This window comes from Panthera pardus, unplaced genomic scaffold, assembly GCF_024362965.1.
Source record: "Panthera pardus isolate Hobbes unplaced genomic scaffold, ASM2436296v1 HiC_scaffold_2, whole genome shotgun sequence".
Lineage (NCBI taxonomy): Eukaryota > Metazoa > Chordata > Mammalia > Carnivora > Felidae > Panthera > Panthera pardus.
Window position 1 is genome coordinate 13,501,271 of NW_026526765.1, and position 19,500 is coordinate 13,520,770.

General features: G+C 46.5%; 1 protein-coding gene and 1 long non-coding RNA gene across 6 annotated transcripts in view; one reads left to right on the forward strand and one right to left on the reverse strand.

Moving 5' to 3' along the window:
- Window positions 1–8,049, reverse strand: part of RETREG1 (reticulophagy regulator 1) — a 131,439-nt gene extending 123,390 nt beyond the window's left edge. Inside the window, exon 1 of the mRNA XM_019450762.2 lies at window positions 7,602–8,049. Coding sequence (XP_019306307.2) covers window positions 7,602–7,921 — 320 coding nt within the window. The 5' untranslated portion in view covers window positions 7,922–8,049. The remainder of the gene's footprint in view (window positions 1–7,601) is intronic.
- Window positions 8,050–8,140: 91 nt separating this feature from the next.
- LOC128778242 (uncharacterized) overlaps window positions 8,141–19,500 on the forward strand; it is a 52,194-nt gene continuing 40,834 nt past the window's right edge. For 3 of the 5 annotated variants that reach the window (XR_008423668.1, XR_008423669.1, XR_008423670.1), the window contains exon 1: window positions 8,141–8,662. This is a non-coding gene — a long non-coding RNA (uncharacterized LOC128778242). The remainder of the gene's footprint in view (window positions 8,663–19,500) is intronic. The other 2 variants (XR_008423667.1, XR_008423666.1) reach the window with 2 other exon arrangements.

A 19,500-nucleotide genomic window follows, 5' to 3' on the forward strand; every position in this document is an offset into this window, starting at 1 on the left:
AGAGTCTGGAAAACAGTGAGGGAAGGAGCCCAGAATTTCTCAGTTGGGAGAAAAAAGCCTCGGTAGGAATAAGAAGAGAATGCGGCTTGCAACAAAGGACTACTCTAGAAAGGGGGTGTGGATCTTGGGCATCTGCAGAAGTAATCAAAAGGTAGGCTGACTCAACTCATTATAAGGAAAATATTCACTTAGAGTTGCCGCCAATGGAAATGCTGCCTCATGGACAAGAGGGCTTGTGATCCGGGAAAGTGCTCAAATGCAGTGATTCTTAAACGTGAGTGTGTACAGAGTCATTTGAGGAGCTGGAGAAAATTCAGATGTTTTGGTCCCACCTCCAGGGATTCTGGTTCAGTAGGTGTGGAGTCGAGCCCATAATCTTTGTCTCTAACAAGTGCCCAGGTGACGCCCTTGATGATGCCAGTCAGAGACAACTCTCTGAGAGGGCACGACCCCGATGCAAGCTGGAAGAACCCATCAGCGACGGGACAGGGGGGCTCTTGGAAGCAAGTGGGAGTTGGACTTTGCAACCTTCCAAACCAACTCTTGAGGACAGTGCTGCCAGGGCTCTCAGTGGGTCCCGGGCATTCTAGACAGCACAGACGCCTGGCCTGAGAAAACCCAAAAGGCAGAGTCCCATGTGCCTCTTGCCAGGTATACCCTAGCGTAGTCCCCTCAAGCAAATCCCTTTCTCACAGTTTTACTATTTCCAGAAATGGAAGGGAATGTCACCACGCAACGCCAGAGGCCCTGAGGAAAACGGCCTGTGCAGGGACTGTTCTGTATGTCATGGGCTCCAACCGTGGGTTCAAAATGAAATCACATCAGGGTGGCTTTCTAGGCTGCAGAGGTAGAATGTGCCTCAAGAGGATGGCCGCATTGTAAGGCATTCAATTTCAGCACTTCCAGCAAGGAAGTGAAGAAGATGGGCTTTTGGTCCCATCGCTGAACTATCCAAGGCAACTGCTACATAGCCACACAAGACACGGGTCAGACCTTGCCCCTGTTCTCACTGAAAACAGACATTTCACACAAAGATCTGGACCCGAATTTTTTACCAGTTTTTTAAAAAAAATTTTATGTTGGGGCACCTGGGTGGCTCAATCGGTTGAGCGCCCGACCTCAGCTCAGGTCACGATCTCGCAGTCTGTGAGTTTGAGCCCCGCGTCGGGCTCTGGGCTGATGGCTTGGAGCCTGGAGCCTGCTTCCGATTCTGTGTCTCCCTCTCTCTCTGCCCCTCCCCCATTCATGCTCTGTCTCTCTCTGTCTCAAAAATAAATAAACATAAAAAAAATTTTTATGTTTATTATTGAGAGACAGAGCATGAGCATGGAAAGGGAAGAGAGAGGGGGACCCTGAAGCAGGCTACAGGCTGAGCTGTCAGCACAGAGCCTGATGTGGGGCTTGAACTCACAAACCAGGAGATCATGACCTGAGCCGAAGTCAGACGCTTTACTGACTGAGCCACCCAGGCACCCCTCCAGTTTTATTCATAATAGCCAACCCTGAAAAGACCCCAAATGAACATCAACTAGCGAATGTTCAGACAAATTGTGGCAAATACCTTAAGTGGATACCGGGCAACAATAAAAAGGAAAAAAACCAAAAACACAACAGGGATGGATCTCAAAACTTCACACCGAGTAAACAAAGCCAAACAAAGACATCGTATTATATTGTATCATTTACATGAAACTTTACGGAAGATAACTCTAATCTATGGTGACATAAAGCAGATCAATCCCCAGAAGTAGGTACTGACCGGAAAGGGAATCAGAGAAATCTTTTGGATTGACGGAGTGTTCTAGATATTTTTTTTTAAAAAAATGTTTATTTGGGGGTGAATGGAAGCAGGGGAAGGGCAAAGAAAGGGGGGCAGAGGATCCAAAGTGGGCCCTGCGCTGACAGCAAAGAACCTGATGTGGGGCTCGAACTCACAAACTGCGAGATCATGACCTGAGCCGAAGATGGACGCTCAACTGACAGAGCCACCCAGGTGCCGTGGAATGTTCTAGATCTTGACTGCTGTATGTGCATACACAAGCATATACATCTGGCTGTACACTGGAAGCGTGTGCATTTTATTGATGACAGTATACTGCAAAAAAGTTAATTTTTAAAAACAAAAAAATGGGTATTTTCTGCTTTATTGTGTTCATTCTATTTTATGCTGTGCTTAAAAGTGGTGTCCTTCAGCAGCATGCAGAAGAATGAAACTAGACCACTTTCTTACACCATACACAAAAATAAACTCAAAATGGATGAAAGACCTAAATGTGAGACAGGAAACCATCAAAACCCTAGGGGAGAAAGCAGGCAACAACCTCTTTGACCTCAGCTACAGCAATTTCTTGCTGGACACATCTCCAAAGGCAAGGGAATTAAAAGCAAAAATGAACTATTGGGACCTCATCAAGATAAAAAGTTTCTGCGCTGCAAAGGAAATAATCAACAAAACTAAGAGGCAACTGACAGAATGGGAAAAGATAATTGCAAATGACATATCAGATAAAGTATCCAAAATCTATAAAGAACTTACCAAACTCGACACCCAAGAAACAAATAATCCAGTGCAGAAATGGGAAGACATGAATAGACACTTTTCCAAAGATGTTCAGATGGCCAACAGACATATGAAAAGATGTTCAATGTCACTCATCATCAGGGAAATACAAATCAAAACCACGCTGAGATACCACCTCACGCTGGTCAGAGTGGCTAAAATGAACAAATCAGGGGACTATAGATGCTGGCGAGGATGTGGAGAAACGGGAACCCTCTTGCACTGTTGGTGGGAATGCAAACCAGTGCAGCCTCTCTGGAAAACAGTGTGGAGGTTCCCCAACAAGTTAAAAATAGATCTACCCTATGACCCAGCAATAGCACTGCTGGGAATTTACCCAAAGGATACAGGAGTGCTGATGCATAGGGACACATGTACCCCCAATGTTTATAGCAGCGCTTTCAACAATAGCCAAATTATGGAAAGAACCTAAATGTCCATCAACTGATGAATGGATAAAGAAAATGTGGTTTCTATATACAATGGAATACTACTTGGCAACGAGAAAAATGAAATCCTGCCATTTGCAGCAACGTGGATGGAACTGGAGAGTAATTTATGCTGAGTGAAATAAGTCAGAGAAGGTCAGATGTCATATGTTTTCACTCATATGTGGATCTTGAGAAACTTAACAGAAAACCATTGGGGAAGAGAAGGGGGAAAAAAGGTTACAGAGAGAAAGGGAGGGAAACCATAAGAGACTGTTAAATACAGAGAACTGAGGGTTGATGGGGGGGGGGGAGGGTAAGGGAGAGTGGAAAATGGGTGGTGGGCATTGAGAAGGACACTTGTTGGGATGAGCACTGGGTGTTGTATGGAAGCAAGAAATCATGGGAATCTACCCCAAAACCCAAGAGCACACTGCATACCGCATGTTAGCCAATTTGACGATAAATTATATTTAAAAGAAAAGTGGTGTCCTTGATTGCCTCTGCGAGGAAACTGGGTAGCCAGGGACAGGCGTGGGAAAGAGATCTCCAGGCTGTTTAGCCTTTTGTACTTTTAAACTTTTGAACTGTGCAGCGGTATTAGCGTTTTCTTAAAATAAATAAAATTTAAAATTAAGAGAGACAATTTCAAAAACATGTCCTCTGTTGGTAAAATGAGGAAGACCCAGCCCTGAGACTACTGGGCTGGTGCCCAATCTATTTCAGGTTGTGGAAATCCTGCTTCTCGAGACAGGCACTATATGGGGTCTACATTTTATCAAGCTCCTCTGAGCCGTGAGAGCATACCATTTCTTAAGCATTATTTAGCATTCGAGCATTTTTCATAAAATACATCATAGATGAGAACACATGCACAGGTTTAAAATAATTAGAATTTTAATGCCACGTAACTACCACCTGAGTCAAAAAATAAAACACTGCCTGTGCCCCAGAACTTTCTATGTGTCCCTCTGTGGTCATACCTTCTCACTCTTCCCAGGCATAAACATTTTGTTGATTTTAGGGATAAGAGTGTCTTTCTAATCTCCTATGTGCATGGCCCTAATCAGTACTGTGTAGTTTTGCACATTCTAAAACTTTCAAGAAACTGGATCGTCCTACATGTATTGTGTGATTCTTCTGACCAAAGTGATGTTTGTAAAATTCATCTATATTGTTGCCTATAGCTGTAGTTTATGTTCATTGTGATATAGTCTTTTATGATAGGAGAACATGTACCAAAATTTACTTACCCGTTAACATATTCATGGACACTTTGACTTTTTTGGGGGGGTCCCCATTGTCTATAGAAAAAAACAAGTTCAAACACATGGTCTGACATTCGAGGTGACCACCGCCCCCAAACATGTGTCCCAAACAACTAGCCAGTCTCATCTCCTTATTTTCTCTACCAACCACTGTGTGACTGCATGAAAACACGAAGTACAAGTTCTTAAGGTTGGAATGCTTTTGACCGTATGTTAGATCTACCCCAATCATTCCTGTCCATTGGGGTCTCGTTCAAGCATGACGGCCTTATGAAGAGCCACAAGCTCTTCCATCCACTTTGCTGTCACTCCCCCCAAACTCCATCAAATGAACTATCCTCTTTCTGATTCTTCTCTTACGCTTCCTTCACGCAACTTTCTGTTATACCCATTGGTTACAGGCATCTCTCAGACTTTGTGCTCCTGGTTCACAGCACGAAAATCTTGCAGATTTTACACATGCAGGTAAAAAATGTTAGAGCTTTTGAGCCCAAACTCAAAATCATGAAAGCTACAGCTCACATCAAGTACTAAACCATTCAAAAAAAAATATTTTTAAAAAGTGAACTTCCACAAAAATGAAATAACACCAATTAAAGAGAAAACATCATCACCATCGCTTAAGATTAGGGTTCCTTACTTTGAACGCTGATCTGTTTTTCTCATGAAAAATACCAAATTTGAGAATCCCCAGGACACAGAATGTTAGAGCATCACATAATTTAAGACCACTTGATCAGCACACTATTTAAAGAATACGGTGACTGTGAAAATTGTTTTAACCCCAAAAGCAACAGAGGGGGATAAAACACCAACAGTTTAATAAAATTAATAAATGGGTCAGAAATTGCAATTAGTAAGTATTTAAGAATTTAAAAAGCAGGACAATTATCTTTCTGTCAAAGAAAACATGCACAGAATGTAGATAATGTAAACAGGAGAAGAAATAAAACAGAGAAGCAGAAAGCTGTAATTGGACTGAATGCCTGGCCACTGTTTACCTGCCCATCAAACTCATAAAAATAGATGGGGGTGCCTGACTGGCTTGGTAGGTAAAGCATGCAACTCTTCATCTCAGGGTCATGAGTTCAAGCCCCACGCTGGGCACAGAGCTTACTTAAATATTGCTTTTAATGGATGGAAGACATCACTCCAAAATAACACCAAATATGCCTTTCAATTACTTTATGCAAAAAACATTCTCTTTAATGGCTGTTATTAAAAATATATCAGAAAAAAATGTTTACAACTTACACTCATTAGGCTAAAGTTGTTAACATAAAGAGTTCCTACAAATCAATAGGAAAAAGCCCAATAGCACAACTAAAAATATGGACAAAGAAAAAAAAAAATATATATATACAAAATATATATATTTATAAATATATAAATAGATAATGCAAAGAAAAGATAATTATAATGGATCTTGAACATGAGAAAAACTGCTCAATCCCAGAGAAATGCAACTTAATGCCAAACTGGGACACGCTGTTTCACCTACCTGCTTTTTAAGATCAAAAAGTTTGGTATAACACTGTTTGCAAGAGTAGAGAGGAACAGGCAGTCACCCATATTGCTGGCTGGAGTTTAAATTAATAGAATTCCAAGGACATTCTACAATGATATCCATCAAAATTACACATGCACATTCTCTTGGACCCAAAAATTAAACTTCTGGGACTCTTTCCTACAGAAATGCTTTCACATATGCAGAAAAATGCGTGTCAGAGGCCATTAGCTCTAACACTAAAATAGCAGAAGTTTGGAAATTATCTTGGTCCATTAGGAGACAGGTTAAATAATTTGTAGCATCCTAATGATAGAATCCTATGCAGTTGAAAAAGAATAAGTGATTGCCAAGGCATAGGAGAAGAGGAATAGCCCAAATAGTATCTCACAATTTGTGTAGAATATTGCCTATTTGCTAAAACATTCACAATCTGGAAAGCTACAGAGGAAACTGTATCCTTGGTTGCCTCTGAGAGAAAACTGGGTAGCCAGAGACAGGCATAGCAAAGACAACCTCGAAATGTGTATCACTTTGTACCTTTAAACGTCTGAACTACGAGGCTATTACCTTATTTTTTAATAATAAATAAGTACAATTTGAAAAACGAAGGAAACACAGCCCTGAGATTATTTGACTGTGGCTCCGTGTAGCATAATACAACATATCCTCCTTATTTGAGGCCTTACAAAACTTTATAACAGGATAAAGAAATTTGGAATAAACAGTAGAAACACACACAGCTAGGATACCCAAAGTAAATTCACATTCAAGGACCCTGGTAAGATATCGCTCATTTTAAGAGGAAACCAGGACTGGTACAGATCAGTAGAGAAATCTTCAAGTTGCTCTGGTTAACAAAGAAAATGGCAGACTGTGTATGTTTTGGTTACTTTATATCCTAACGTTAAGGTTAAGAAATCTGTGTCCTGTAACAAGGTATCTCCTGCCAAACCCCTGCTTATCCTGCACTGGTGTGGATCATGCTTGTTATGAGGACACAGTTGCAAACAAAGAACGCTTTTCTCCACCCCCCATCAGACTGGTAACAGAGGAACGGCACGTCCTTCGGTGAAGGAGTGAGACACTCTCCCTGTCCTTACTGGTGAAGGGCTCTTTTTGGAGAGACAAACCTGTTGATCAGGGGCTTTTCCGAGAACATTCCTGTGTATTCTATCTGTACTTCACCTGAAAATACGACTGTTTTCCACACTGTGCACACCTGGGTGGCGGGGGGAGGGGGTGATGTACCTAATCCACCTGTTTGCCTCCTGTTTTCTCATCAGGGAATTAAGAGAGTAAACCCAACCCTCCAGGGAATGGAAAAACAAATCATTCAGTGCCTATCAGGTGGCTGATGAAGGCGGCGCAGTCTTGAGCGTGTACCTAAGCTGGTCCACACGCCTGCTCGGGGTGCGAGAGCGAATACAAGTTCAAGCACGTTTGCACTGGCATGGTTTTGGCAAGCAGGTGAAAACCCGTGAGTTTTCGAAAGCAAAGGCCCAAGTTTCCGGGCACGCTCGGCACACCTGTAGGTACAGGTGCTTGCGGGCCAGCCAACCGCCTCCCTTGCCAGGGTGGATACACACACGGAGGGTGACAACTGTGTTTGTAGCGAAGCGCTTCTGCAGGAAAGTTGGTGTGTGTGTCTACCTGTTCGAGAAAGGTGGCCCCGAAAGTGGGGCAGGGCGGACACTTCCGTCGCAGGGTTCAGCGTGCACAACCCCCCCCCCCTCCCCACACACACACACCGCGCCCGGGGCGCCCCCTCTGCCCGCTCCCGGGCGCCCCAAGGTCACCTGCCCTCCTGGGCGTCCCCACCCAGCCCGAGCTCTCACCAGAACAGCAGGTTGGCCGCGACGAAGCCGAGCAGGCTGTGCAGCGGCCTCTTCCAGCTCAGGAGCTCGTCCGCGCGGCAGCCCAGCCACAGCACCGGCTCCCCCAGCAGCCAGGTCACGGCGGCGGCCACCCCGCCGGCGGCCTCCTCCACCTGTCGCCCCGCGACGACCGCCACCGCCCCTTCCTCCCGCGCCTCCTCTCCCTGCTCCTCGGGGGGAGCCCGGGGCGGCTCCGCGGCACCCGGGGCCGGGCATCCCTCCGCGGCAGCCGGGGCCGGGCATCCCTCCGCGGCGTGCTCCGGAGGCGCCGGGCTCGCCATGTTCGGCCGCGCTTGCGGGCGGGGACGGGCGCGCGCGCGCGGCGCGTCCGGGTGTCGGCGCGGCGAGGGCGGCGGGTCCCCGCGCGGGGCGCGCACCGCGGGGCGCCGGCGGCTGGGTGCCTCGTGACGTCAGCCCCGGCGGCGGCGACGGCGGCGGGGGCGCCTCCCGGGGGAAGTGGGTGCGGCCAAGCTCGCGCGGGGGCGGGGCGCTGGGCGGCGTCCCGGGGAGCGCGCGCGCCCCCCTCGAAGGCCTCGCCCGGGACCCGGCGGAATCAACGGGGCATCTTGACTTCCTCGGGCCGGGGCCGCCGCTCGCCCCTCCGCCGGCCTTGGAGGGCGTTACGGGGCGCCCCTTCCGCGGGCAGCGGATGGCAGCCCAGCGCCTTTGCGGGCACCGCCTGGACAGCCTGCGCGGAGGTCTTTCTTTTAGTCCTCTGGGAATAATGTGATGCTAGACATGCTGGACTGAGAAAGGAAAAAAAAGCAAAACACAAAAGCAAAAAAAAACCCCATTTGGGTCAATGAAGGAGCGTCAGGCCGCAGCGACGGGGGAGGGGAGCGACTTAAGCAAAGTCCGCTGCCCCAAAAATGCACGTTGGTCTGTGGGAGGTGCAGGTGAGAAGCCAGAACCCAGGCGGAGAAGGGACCCCTTGCGCGTGTCACCTAAGGTTTGGCAAGCCTTGACTACGGTTACTTCTGAGTCACTCTGGTGTCCGTGCCTCAGCAGCCATCAGAACCTGGGTAAGGCGGCTGTGAGGGGTGACAGGCAACCCTGAGACCGCCCACACCGGGCCTGGCCCTGGCATTGCAGGGTTGAGTTGGGGATGGGGGGGGTGGGGAGGCAAGCAATGTCATTGTTATGCTCGCTTTTCGCCGGTTGCATTTTTTTTTTTTTATGTTCTATTCTTCAATCCTCCTGTTCTCACTTTTCTCTAGAGTAAAAATTCCCCTTCCCTCTCCGGGGCATTCTACCGGCAGGGAATTAGGGCTGCTTCTATCTTCTTGGGGTTCATACTGGCCACCAGCCCGCTTTCACAAGATGCATGGGGCTCATTCCCAGAGCAATTAAAGCCTGTTGGTTCAAGGGAGCCTCTGGGGAATGCTCGATAATGCTCACCTGGGCCGTCATTATGTTTCTATCTCCATGGATACGTATGTGAAAATTCATTGATCTGTACATTACGGGTGTGTGTGCTTGGCCGTTTAGATGACACACCTCAAGAGGGTATATTCCTAGAGTTCACGCAAGGGTTTCTTGAACCCCTACTATGTGCCCGAAACGCTTTGCTAAGCTCGGTGGCCACGGGAAGCTCACGGGCCAAGGAGGGGCTAATTACAATGTGATAACCGCTGTGGTGGAAATAATTGCTGGGTGCTGAGAGTCTTCATTTAAATCAAGCTACCCCAAATTAGGGAAAGAGCAGCAGAGTCAGGTTTTAGGAGCTCTTTGTAATAATGGCATCTGCCCTGAGTTGTGAGGAGGAGGGACACAAGGTGGTGGGCGGGGGGAGTAATTTCTGTTGGGAGATCAACATGAGAAGGTGTGCCGTTACAGATGGGGGTGCACACTTCCTTGTGTACACCTGCAGGGTGCACTGAGGCCTTGATGATCCGCCGGGGGTAGAAAGGTTGGGGTTTTCCAGAAGGCGGTGCAGGATCTCTGGCGCGTCCGACTTGCATTTGAAGAGAAGCTGACAACCGGATAGAAAGTGGCCAGGGAGGCAATGAAAAAGCACCGTGGAAACAATTCGGGTGTTTTTTCCGCGGAAGAAAGACTACCTTTTCCCACGTGTTGGTTCGCTCACTTGGCCCTCTGCTGCAGAAGCTTCTGAAAGAGAAATGATGCTTTATTGTGTAATCTGGCCTTTGTTTAGGATGGGGCACAGCCCCCTGGGGTACGATATTCTCGTTTTCACTAGACTCTGCAGCTGGAGGGGAACATGCAGGGCAGAGCAGGTCATCCCCATTGTCCAGACCGGTGGGGAGGTGCTCCCAGAAACATGAATGTGATTCTTCACATTTCTTCTTCTCCCCCTGAATTCTAACTATTGCTGCGAGGATCTGTGGAAGTAGTAAAAAATGTGGACGTGGCACATGAAAGCTAAACTTTGGTTTCTCTATGTGGTTTGCAACACTTACTATATTTAAGACATATCGGGATGCTTGTGTGTCTCAGTCAGTGATTAAGTGTCTGATCTCGGCTCAGGTCACGATCCCTGGGTTCATGAGTTCCAGCTCCGTGTCGGGCTCCTTGCTGACAGTGCTAAGCCTGCTTCGGATTCTCCCTCTCTCTCTCTGCCCCTCCCCTGCTCACGTTCTCTCTGTCCCTCTCAAAATTAAAAAAATAAAATAAGAGAGAGTATCTCTTATATCTTATTATGCCTACCGCAGGCTATATGAAATCTTTTTTTTCTCTCTCTTAAGATTGCTACACAAAAATGCTGCACAAAACTGGTTGCGAAAAAACCTGGCCTGATTGCCCTAATCTGCCTTTTTCACCTCTGACCTCTAATAATTGCTGACAATGTCACAGGAGTAGAACGTAGACACGTAAATAGGTGCTACTCGGTGTTTTTCTTAGTCTAATTGTCTTTGTGATGCTTCAGCAATTTATTCATTACTAAGATTGCATAAAAATAATACTTATGATTACACCAAACCTTGTCCCCTAGTTTCAAGAGCCTGTCATGTTTAAAACTCATTTGGGTAACCTCACTGTTCAGGATTCTCTTATGAATTTTGAATCTCTGTATATTGGGAACAGAATGGTGAACACCAATGAGCAAGACAATTTGAAAATATGTATCCGAGGAAAATGAGTAAATTGGGAATGTATGGAGGGATGGTGGGGCGGGGCGTAGGAGGAGAGAAAATAGTTGAGGCCACCGAATCTAAGAGATTAGAAAATCACTTTTAGAAAATAACACAACCCCAGCAAAGAAAGCCAAAATACACATAGGAAGTCTTAAAAGAGTCTGCTCACTTTTGTCTTCCAAAAGTAGCTGGAAAGCTTGTAATAGGAGAGAAAAATAAGGAATAATTAATTCTCACTTCAGGATCGACGTAGCATCAAGCTAAGCCTAAGAATGAGCTAGCAGTGCCCCAGTATTGCTTTTTTTTTTTCCTTAAAATGTTTTCTGGTAGAATCCTACAGTGAGCCCGTGACCAGTCATATACAAGGAGCCGTGCATACATGTTGTATTGTTTATTCGTCCAGCAAAGAGATGCTTTTGTGTTGATAATATTATTGAAGCAATTTTATCTTCCTATTCTCACCATATCTAGTCCTTATTCCTAATTTTCCCTAATTTCCTTGTCACTGAGCCAGGAGAAGTAAGCCCAGATAAATAGGAACAATATTCCAAAATGCAAACACATAGGAAATGGAAAGGAAAACTGTACCCGGTTTCCAAGGCACAGCTGATAGAAGGAATTGGTTATTTCTGCTTCAGGGTTGACTGTTGTGCTTATAAGAATTGGAATATCCAAACTAGAATAGTCTACACTTGACAAGTGTCTGTCAGGGACGTGCTTACTGGAGATGAACAACCTTACATCAAGATGGTGGCCATCTGTATACCAGCTGGGGCACCCAGTTTAGGTATCGCTCCCTGGTGCTACACAAAAGAGGTTTTCAGGACTTCGGAGTGGTTAAAGAGAACTGAGGTCACACTACCATAAGAGTGTATCCCGAAAAGGTACAATCTGTCTATGGCAGGTGCATGTACATGGGTAACAAAAATCACTCCAAGACATTAGCTTCCAAGCCCTTCCCACTGGGCTAGCAGTCACACCCAAATCAGCAGACGAGCCACTGCTCTGGCCCTATGCCGGAGACACCATCGAGGGGCCGTGACTGTCGGTTGACCCACAGACTGGACCTGGGCAACTGCAGGCTCCCCACCCCCTCCCCTGTCCTTGGGATGTATGTTTTATACATCATCCCCACAGTGCAAGCCATTTCAAGGATACAGTCTTGAGGGAGTCAGGTGTTGTTGCTTATCTGGACAGTGTATGTGACTGAACCCAGTTAAGGCCTGTTTACAGACTTAAGATTCTGGCCAGTGGGTGTGGAGATCTTGCCCAAGACAAGCCCGGTCTGTAAGGCCCCTGCCTGCTTAACCTGCCACCCAGCCCTCTGCAGTGGTCTGCCTCCTCCTCCAGTCTCTCCCTGCCCTCCGTGGGTGTGTACAGAGGCGGGGTGTTCAGATTTCACCTGGGGAGCTCCCAAGGTTGTGAACCACCACCCTGGTCTACAACCTCCTGTGGGTTTTTTGCCCCCTTATGGTCCTGGATCTATCTCACTGCAATTCTACATCATTCATCCCATCTTTCTTCTTTTAGTGATCATGAAACGTTCATTAAAGGCTGGTTGTGGGCTTCTAGTGAGAGAAACAAGGCTGCTTATGTCCATCCCGGCGCTTAGGTCATGGGCAAGGGAACCTGCAGAAGGTAGCCAGGTGATACACAAATCCAGGAGGCAGAAGGGAGGCCAGCCTGGCCCTGGGAGGAAACCCTGAGCAGTACTGAGCTAGAGGACCAAGGGGGATGGGCCGGTGGTTGCTCAAAAGGCTTTCAGCAGGACAGTTGAAGGGCTTGGTTTGTGTTTTAGAAAGGTGTCTCTGGACAGTGGATGAAACAGAGCCCGGCAAAACCGCTAGAAGAAACTTCTTCCTTGTCACTAAGGTGGGAACACGTTTGGCCGCGTCAGGAGGGTGCCGGATACTGAGGTCTGTAGCTCCGAGGGCAGCAGGCTCCTGGCCAAGGGGTGGACCCAGGCAGAGGGGGTGGCCAGCAAGAAACTCATCTCAATGCGTTCAGAGGCACCGGCCACAGCGGATGGACTGCGTATGGGATAGAAAATATATTGAGGCTTTTGGGTACGCAGATCAGATGGAGGAGAGTTTTGAGCACCATTCTACAAGCTAAGTCCCTAGTCCCGCGAGCAATGGAGAGTTCCCGAAGTTTGTGGATGGATCTCTTTCTGTTGTTTGTTTTTACCAAGAACGTCGTAGACTCAAAACACCAGTCCCCTGGGGTCCCAGACACTCCAGCTTGACCTCCATTATCAAAGCAAAACTGTGGTGTGTTCGTCTTCAAACCCAGGTCTGTAAATCAGGCCTCCAGCCTCCAGGGGTAGTCTCTAAGCCAGAATTAGATCCGTGGAAAGTAATGAAAATAGCTGTGAGAGTCATAGCCCACGGACATCCCTTCAAAATGTAACAGCTTGTTACCTGTTACTAATTTTAGCTCACTAGAAATTAGGCACAAAACCTGGTGACCCTTTAGGCTGTGATAGTGGCCCAGGGCGTGTTGAGAACACGCACGCAAGGCGTGTCGCCTGTATCCCTCAGGCCGTGTACGACTGGGCACAGCTGGGTGTTTACAGCCAGGCGTGTTCATGGGGACCCCGAAGCTTTACAAGACTCAAGCGTCTTCTGAACCATCAAAGGAGTTTTAGGATTTAACACAGTTCAGAGTTGAGTATGTTTGCAGCTAATTCACTGAAACCGGATGGTTTCTCTGTACCCCATTTGCATTCTCCTTTGCTTTCCCCCTGCCCTAAGCCAGAACTACCCCCAAAACCGGAGGCAGAGTCCGGGCTACCTGGACAAGAGTCTGGCTGGGACTGAAGGCCATTCTCCTTTCTCTAGGGAGAAGATACATGTGAGCCCAGGGGTAGCCTCTGCTTCTAAGGCTGGCTTTCTGCAGCCCCCCACTTCCCCTGGTGTCGGGCAGCAGGATTTCTTACAGAAACTCTGCCAACACCTAGCATCCAGCATACCTGTAGACAGTTTATTCTCCTGTGGATGAAGTTGCTCTCGCTCTTGCCCTATCAGGAAGGGAGGTGGACAGAGTTGGAGCGGAGAGGCTCCTTCTGCAAGAATGTCCACCCCAGTGGGTTCCAGAGAGGGCCCTGGCCACACACCTTGTAAATGAAGCCTGTTCCGCAGGACAAGGGGCCATCACACAGACATGCCCACCACCCCCAGCCGGAGAAGCAGCATTTACAACTGCCTTTTCAAGTACAGTAACCCACGGTCCCAAAGACAGGAAACGCTGGAGTAAGTTTTAGTCTGGTCTCTCCTTTATTGTCTCCACCTGGAGTAACCATATGTTAAGCCAGCCCAAAACAGTGCTAGTTCATGCGTGCTGTCTGGCATGGTTATTTTTAATTTTTTTTTCAAGTTTTATTTATTTGAGAGAGGGAGAGAATCTCAAGCAGGCTCTGTGCTGTCAGTGCAGAGCCTGATGTGGGGCTTGAGATCATGACCTGAGCCCAAATCAAGAGTCGGATGTTCAACCAACTGAGCCACCCAGGAGCCCCTCTGGCATGGTTATTAATAGCACTTTGCTTTCTTTCTCAGAAGTGTCTTGATTTGATCGATAAATTATATGGACTCCCCATCTACCTCCAGGCTTTCGACAATCGCTGAGAGCCCTTCTTCTTTTCTTTTTTTTTTAAGTATATGAAATTTATTGTCACATTGGTTTCCATACAACACCCAGTGCTCATCCCAAAAGGTGCCCTCCTCAATACCCATCACCCACCCTCCCCTCCCTCCCACCCCCCATCAGCCCTCAGTTTGTTCCCAGTTTTTAAGAGTCTCTTATGCTTTGAGCCCTTCTTCTTAAAGGCTCTCGTGCCCGTATCCCTCGTTCTCCAGTGTCAGGGCCTCCATGCCTGCTCAAGCTGCATCGCCTGCTGCCAGTGTGCCCCCTCCTCTTCCAAATCCAGATCTTCTCAGGCTGTGTTCCTCATTCTTGGAACTAATGAGGGTTTTCAGTGAAAGCCAAAGAATGTGGAATTGGGGGAAGAATTGAACTGGAGCTATCCATGAGTGTAAGATCATGATGTGATATTCTAGCCGTGTCCATAGAAAGAGCCTAGAATCAATGGCACCCCATGGCAGTGAGCTCACTTGGAGACCAGGTGTTGCTTTCTGTTTCCTGCCAGAAAAGAACAGCGGCTCCTTAGAGAATTGGCTGATACTGGGTCTACGTTAGGAACATCTTGTGTGCCAGGAAGCAAGATATGTTCAAAGATTATTTAAAAATCTGTGTCACAGGGACACAGAAGCCAGCTTTGAAAGGGAACCCACTTACCAAATCTGGGAAACTTTGAGGATCAAAATAATCATCTTGGTAAATGATGATATTGAGTTAAAAAAAAATCTTGTGGCTCCATAATGATACTCAAAAGGGCTAGGAGGGAGGCTCTGCTTTAGAAAAGATTATAAGTTAGTAAGTTTAGACTGTAGATTTAGAAAAGCACCATTTTGTTAACTCTCAATGTAATCAGTGATTCAGGCAATGGTCATCAATGACCCCCTGGGAAAAAGACTAAGGAAGATGTGTTTACATTTTTTTAAGTTTTTTTTTTTTGTGTGTGTTTGAGAGAGAGACAGAGCTCAAGCAGGGGAGGGGCATAGAGACGAAGACAGAATCTGAAGCAGGCTCCAAGCTCTGAGCTGTCAGCACAGAGCCTGACATGGGGCCCGAACTCACGAGCAGTGAGATCATGACCTGAGCAAGAGTCGGACACCCAACCCACTGAGCCACCCAGGCGCCCCAAGGAAGACATGTTTACATGATCTCACAGGTTAGTTACTAATCACACAGTGTGTCTTTGCATTGGAGATACCTCCACCTTATCTGCACCTCATCAAGCTGAGCATCTCCAGAAGTGGGACAATGTGACCTTGTGAGTCCCCTGACCTGATGTTACAGGAGGGACACAACAAACCTGGCTGGAAGCATTTGACCTGAACCAAATCCTAACAGAGCAACGTCCTACGTTCTACAGGTCAATTGACCTGGATCTTCAGGTGTTTGGTATCGACAGAGGAACAGTTTGAGGAGAAGAGATGTTGACAGCCAAATCAATGTGTGAGACTCGACTGGATTCTGGGTCCAAAAAAATGCCATCGAAGACATTTGGAGGAAAAATAAGGAAGATTTGAGTCCAGATTCTATGCTAGATGATTTTATTGAATTAATGTTGCTTTTCTTAGGTGGGATAATGGTGTTCTGGTGACGTAAGAGAAAGTCCTCCTTCTGAGTGGTACAACATGCGGTATTTGGGGGTGAAATGCCGTGATGGTGTTTCAGCACTAGGGAAGTATAGATAGAGAAACAGAGAGATGGGGGAAATGGGTGTGGTGAGATGTTGGTGAATCTGTGTGAGGGGTATCCGGCTGTTCATTGTACTGTTCTTTCAACTTTCCTGTGGGTTTGAAATCTGTCAAAAGAAAAAAGAATGTTTTCTAGAAGACTGTGAGAAAATAGGAAATAAAGTTCTTATAGTTTTCATTTTTTTTTTTAACAGACAGTCCCCTTCTCTTTCCTCTTCCTCAAGACTGTGACCTTCAGTGGTTTCTTCTTTGCACAAACTCTTGCTTGACTTAATATCATTGTGACAACCCTGAGCAAGGGAAGCCAATGATGGCAGACACGTTGTAGCTACAGGAAATGAGATGTTTCTGTCTTCTCCAGAGAACTGAAGCTTTTCTTTAATTCACTCTTCTATTGAGCAAGAGCCTATGTACTAGGTACTTAATCTGTGTACTGTGTCCATAGTTCTATGTACCCGATCCTTATACTTTGTACGAGATCCTATGAGAGGCACCATGAGTGATACAAAGATCAACATCAATATGGTTTCTGCCTTCAAAGGGCTTAAAATCTAACACACAAAAATTGGCTCAGTGGACAGTTTTTGAATGGCTGTTATGAGCTAAACAGAAGACCAGGACTAGGGATCTAATTTTATCTATCTATCTATCTATCTATCTATCTATCTATCTATTTTTTATTTAGTCCAAGGTAGTTAACATATAGTGTAGTATTGATTTCAGAAGAAAAATTTAGTGGTTCATCACCTACATATAACACCCAGCACTCATCCCAACAAGTGCCCTCCTTAATGCCCATCGCCCATTTGGCCCATTCCCCTACCCCAAGCCCCCAGAAACCCTCAGTTGTCCTCTGTATTCTCTTATGGTTTTCCCCCCTTTCTGTTTTTACCTTATTTTTCCTTTAGGGATCTAATTACTATTGTTACTATTAAAATCTATTAGTATCTATTATTATACACAGTCCCTGCCATCAAGGAGCCTCTTGTCTTTGAGAAACACAGACACATACATCAATTTCAAGACAATAAGACTAGCGAAAAGATCTTTATCATTGTCTAAACGCTATGACCAAGCATCCAGGGACAGCTTACGAACAAAGAGTACATCTGAGTTAAGGCTTGAGGAGTAGGTTGGAATGTTGTCAAAACAAGTTGATAGGCATTCCAAGTAAATTGAATAAAATATGTAAAAGCGTGAAGGTATGAAATGACATGTTTGGGGATCCACAGGTGCTAAATATAGCTAGAATTTGGGGTTTTTTTAGAGAGGAGTCAGAGATATGGAGCTGGGAATAGAACTTGAACTTGTTGATAAAGAGCTTTCATGTTACATTGAGGGGTTTGAGCTGTATTCGTTAGACCGTGGGAGACTTTGGTGGTGTAAGTGTCACGATCAGATTCTTAGGTGACCCTGGTGGTGGAGTAGCTTGTGGATTGGCAGGAGATAAAGCAGAGAGACTGGTTAGGAGACTTTAAAATAGTCCAGGTGAGAGATGCTGAGAGTCGAAAGCAAGACAGGGGACAGGGAGGCAGAGAAAGGGTAGCGGCAGGAGGCATGTTGTATACGGCACCAGTAGGGCTTTGGTGACTGAATGGATGTTGGAAAAAGAGGGAGAGGGGATTGTCAAAGATAACCCTGTGTTGGGGTTCTCCAGAGAAACAGAACCAATGGTGTGTGTGTGTGTGTGTGTGTGTTGTAGAGCTGGGGAGGAGGGATTTAACGAATTAGCACCTGCAGTTGTGTGCACAGGCAAGTCTGAAACCTGCTGGGTAGACTTGGAGACTGGAGATTCAGGCAGGAGTTAATGTTGTAGTCTTGAGTCTGAAGGCAATCTGGAGACAGAATTCCTTCCTACTCAAAGGATTTCAGTCTTTTCTGTTAAAGCCTTCAACTGATTGGATGAGGCCCACCCATACTATGGAGGGTATTGTGCTTTTCTCAGTCTACCGAGTTAAATGTTAATCACATCTAGGGGCACCTGGGTGACTCAGTTGGTTAAGCATCCAACTCTGGGTTTCATCTCAGGTCCCGATCTCCAGTTGGTGAGTTCGAGCCCCACATCAGGCTCTGCACTGGCAGCACGGAGCCTGCTTGGGATTCTCTCCCTCTCTCTCTGCCCCTCCCCTGCTCACTCTCTCTTAAAATAAATAAATAAACGTTAAAAAACAAAATAAATGTTAATCACATCTAAAAAATCACTTCACAGTGACATCTGGTGTTTGACCAAAAAGAAAAAAAAAATGGGCACCATCACCTAGCCAAGTTGACACATAAAATTAAGTGTTGTCACACCTCATTGTGCCACTGCTAAAATACGATGTAGAAGAGAAAAGTTGAGAACAAACTTAGAAAAAAAAACCCCATCAATTTAGAAGGTGTTAAATTTCAATTGGTCATGTCTAGTGGTCAATTAGAATATAGGAGACAGATCTTCCCTTCCTTTTTTTTTAAAAATAGATTTTATTTTTAGGTAATCTCTATACCCAATGTGGGGCTTGAATTTACAATCCTGAGATTAAGAGTCACGTGCTATACGGACTGAGCCAGCCAGGTGCCCCGTTAGACAGAGCTCTCTAATGGGCCAAATTTAGAGATCTTAGTGGAAGCCGTGGGACAAGGTGAGGCTGTTCCACAAGAGCCTGTTCATTCATTCAGCAACAGATGCCTCCTCTGTGCCTCTGTGAGCCAGACGGCAGACCACGGTGTACTCAAGGTAATGTTCCTCTCCTCCTAGAGCGTAAATTTTAGAAGACTTGGCAGACCGTGAGCAAATACGCATATGGACATAAAATCCTAGGCTGTGATGTATCATATACGTTGGTATCGTATACTGCTGTATAACAAACCGTCCCCAAACCCGGCGGCCTGAAACAACTTTTATTTGCTCACGATTCCGTGGACTGGCGTTGGGGAGAGATCAGCTGGAAGGGCGTGGCTCAGATCCACATGGTGATGTGGGGTTCACGTGTGCATCCAGCCCAGTTAGCAGGTGCTGGATGGCAGGAGGCTGGGGCTGTCAGCAGATATGTCTGAGTCATCCCCCGTGTGGCCTCTCCAGCAGGCTGGCTTCGGGCTTCCTCACCTGGCAGCTGGCGGTCCGTGAAGGCATCCCCCAAGGTGCCAGCACGTCGCAAGCTTCTGGTTGGGTCACATTTTCTAACGTCCCAGGGGCCAAGGCAAGTCACATGGCTAAGCCCCGAGTCCGTGTGAGAGGCGACAGCACAAGAGCACGGGGGCCATGAACATGACGTAACACAGGTTAAGTGCTGTGCAGAAAAACAGGACAGAGTGAAAAGGGGAAGTGCTTTGGAAGAGACGGGGTGGGGGGCGGGTGAGAGAAGTGACTTTTGAGCAGACTTACATGAGGGAAGATAGCCAGTCACATGGAGTTCTAGAGGCAAGAGCGAGTGAGGATCGTGAAGTGAGAACGAGTTTGTGCTC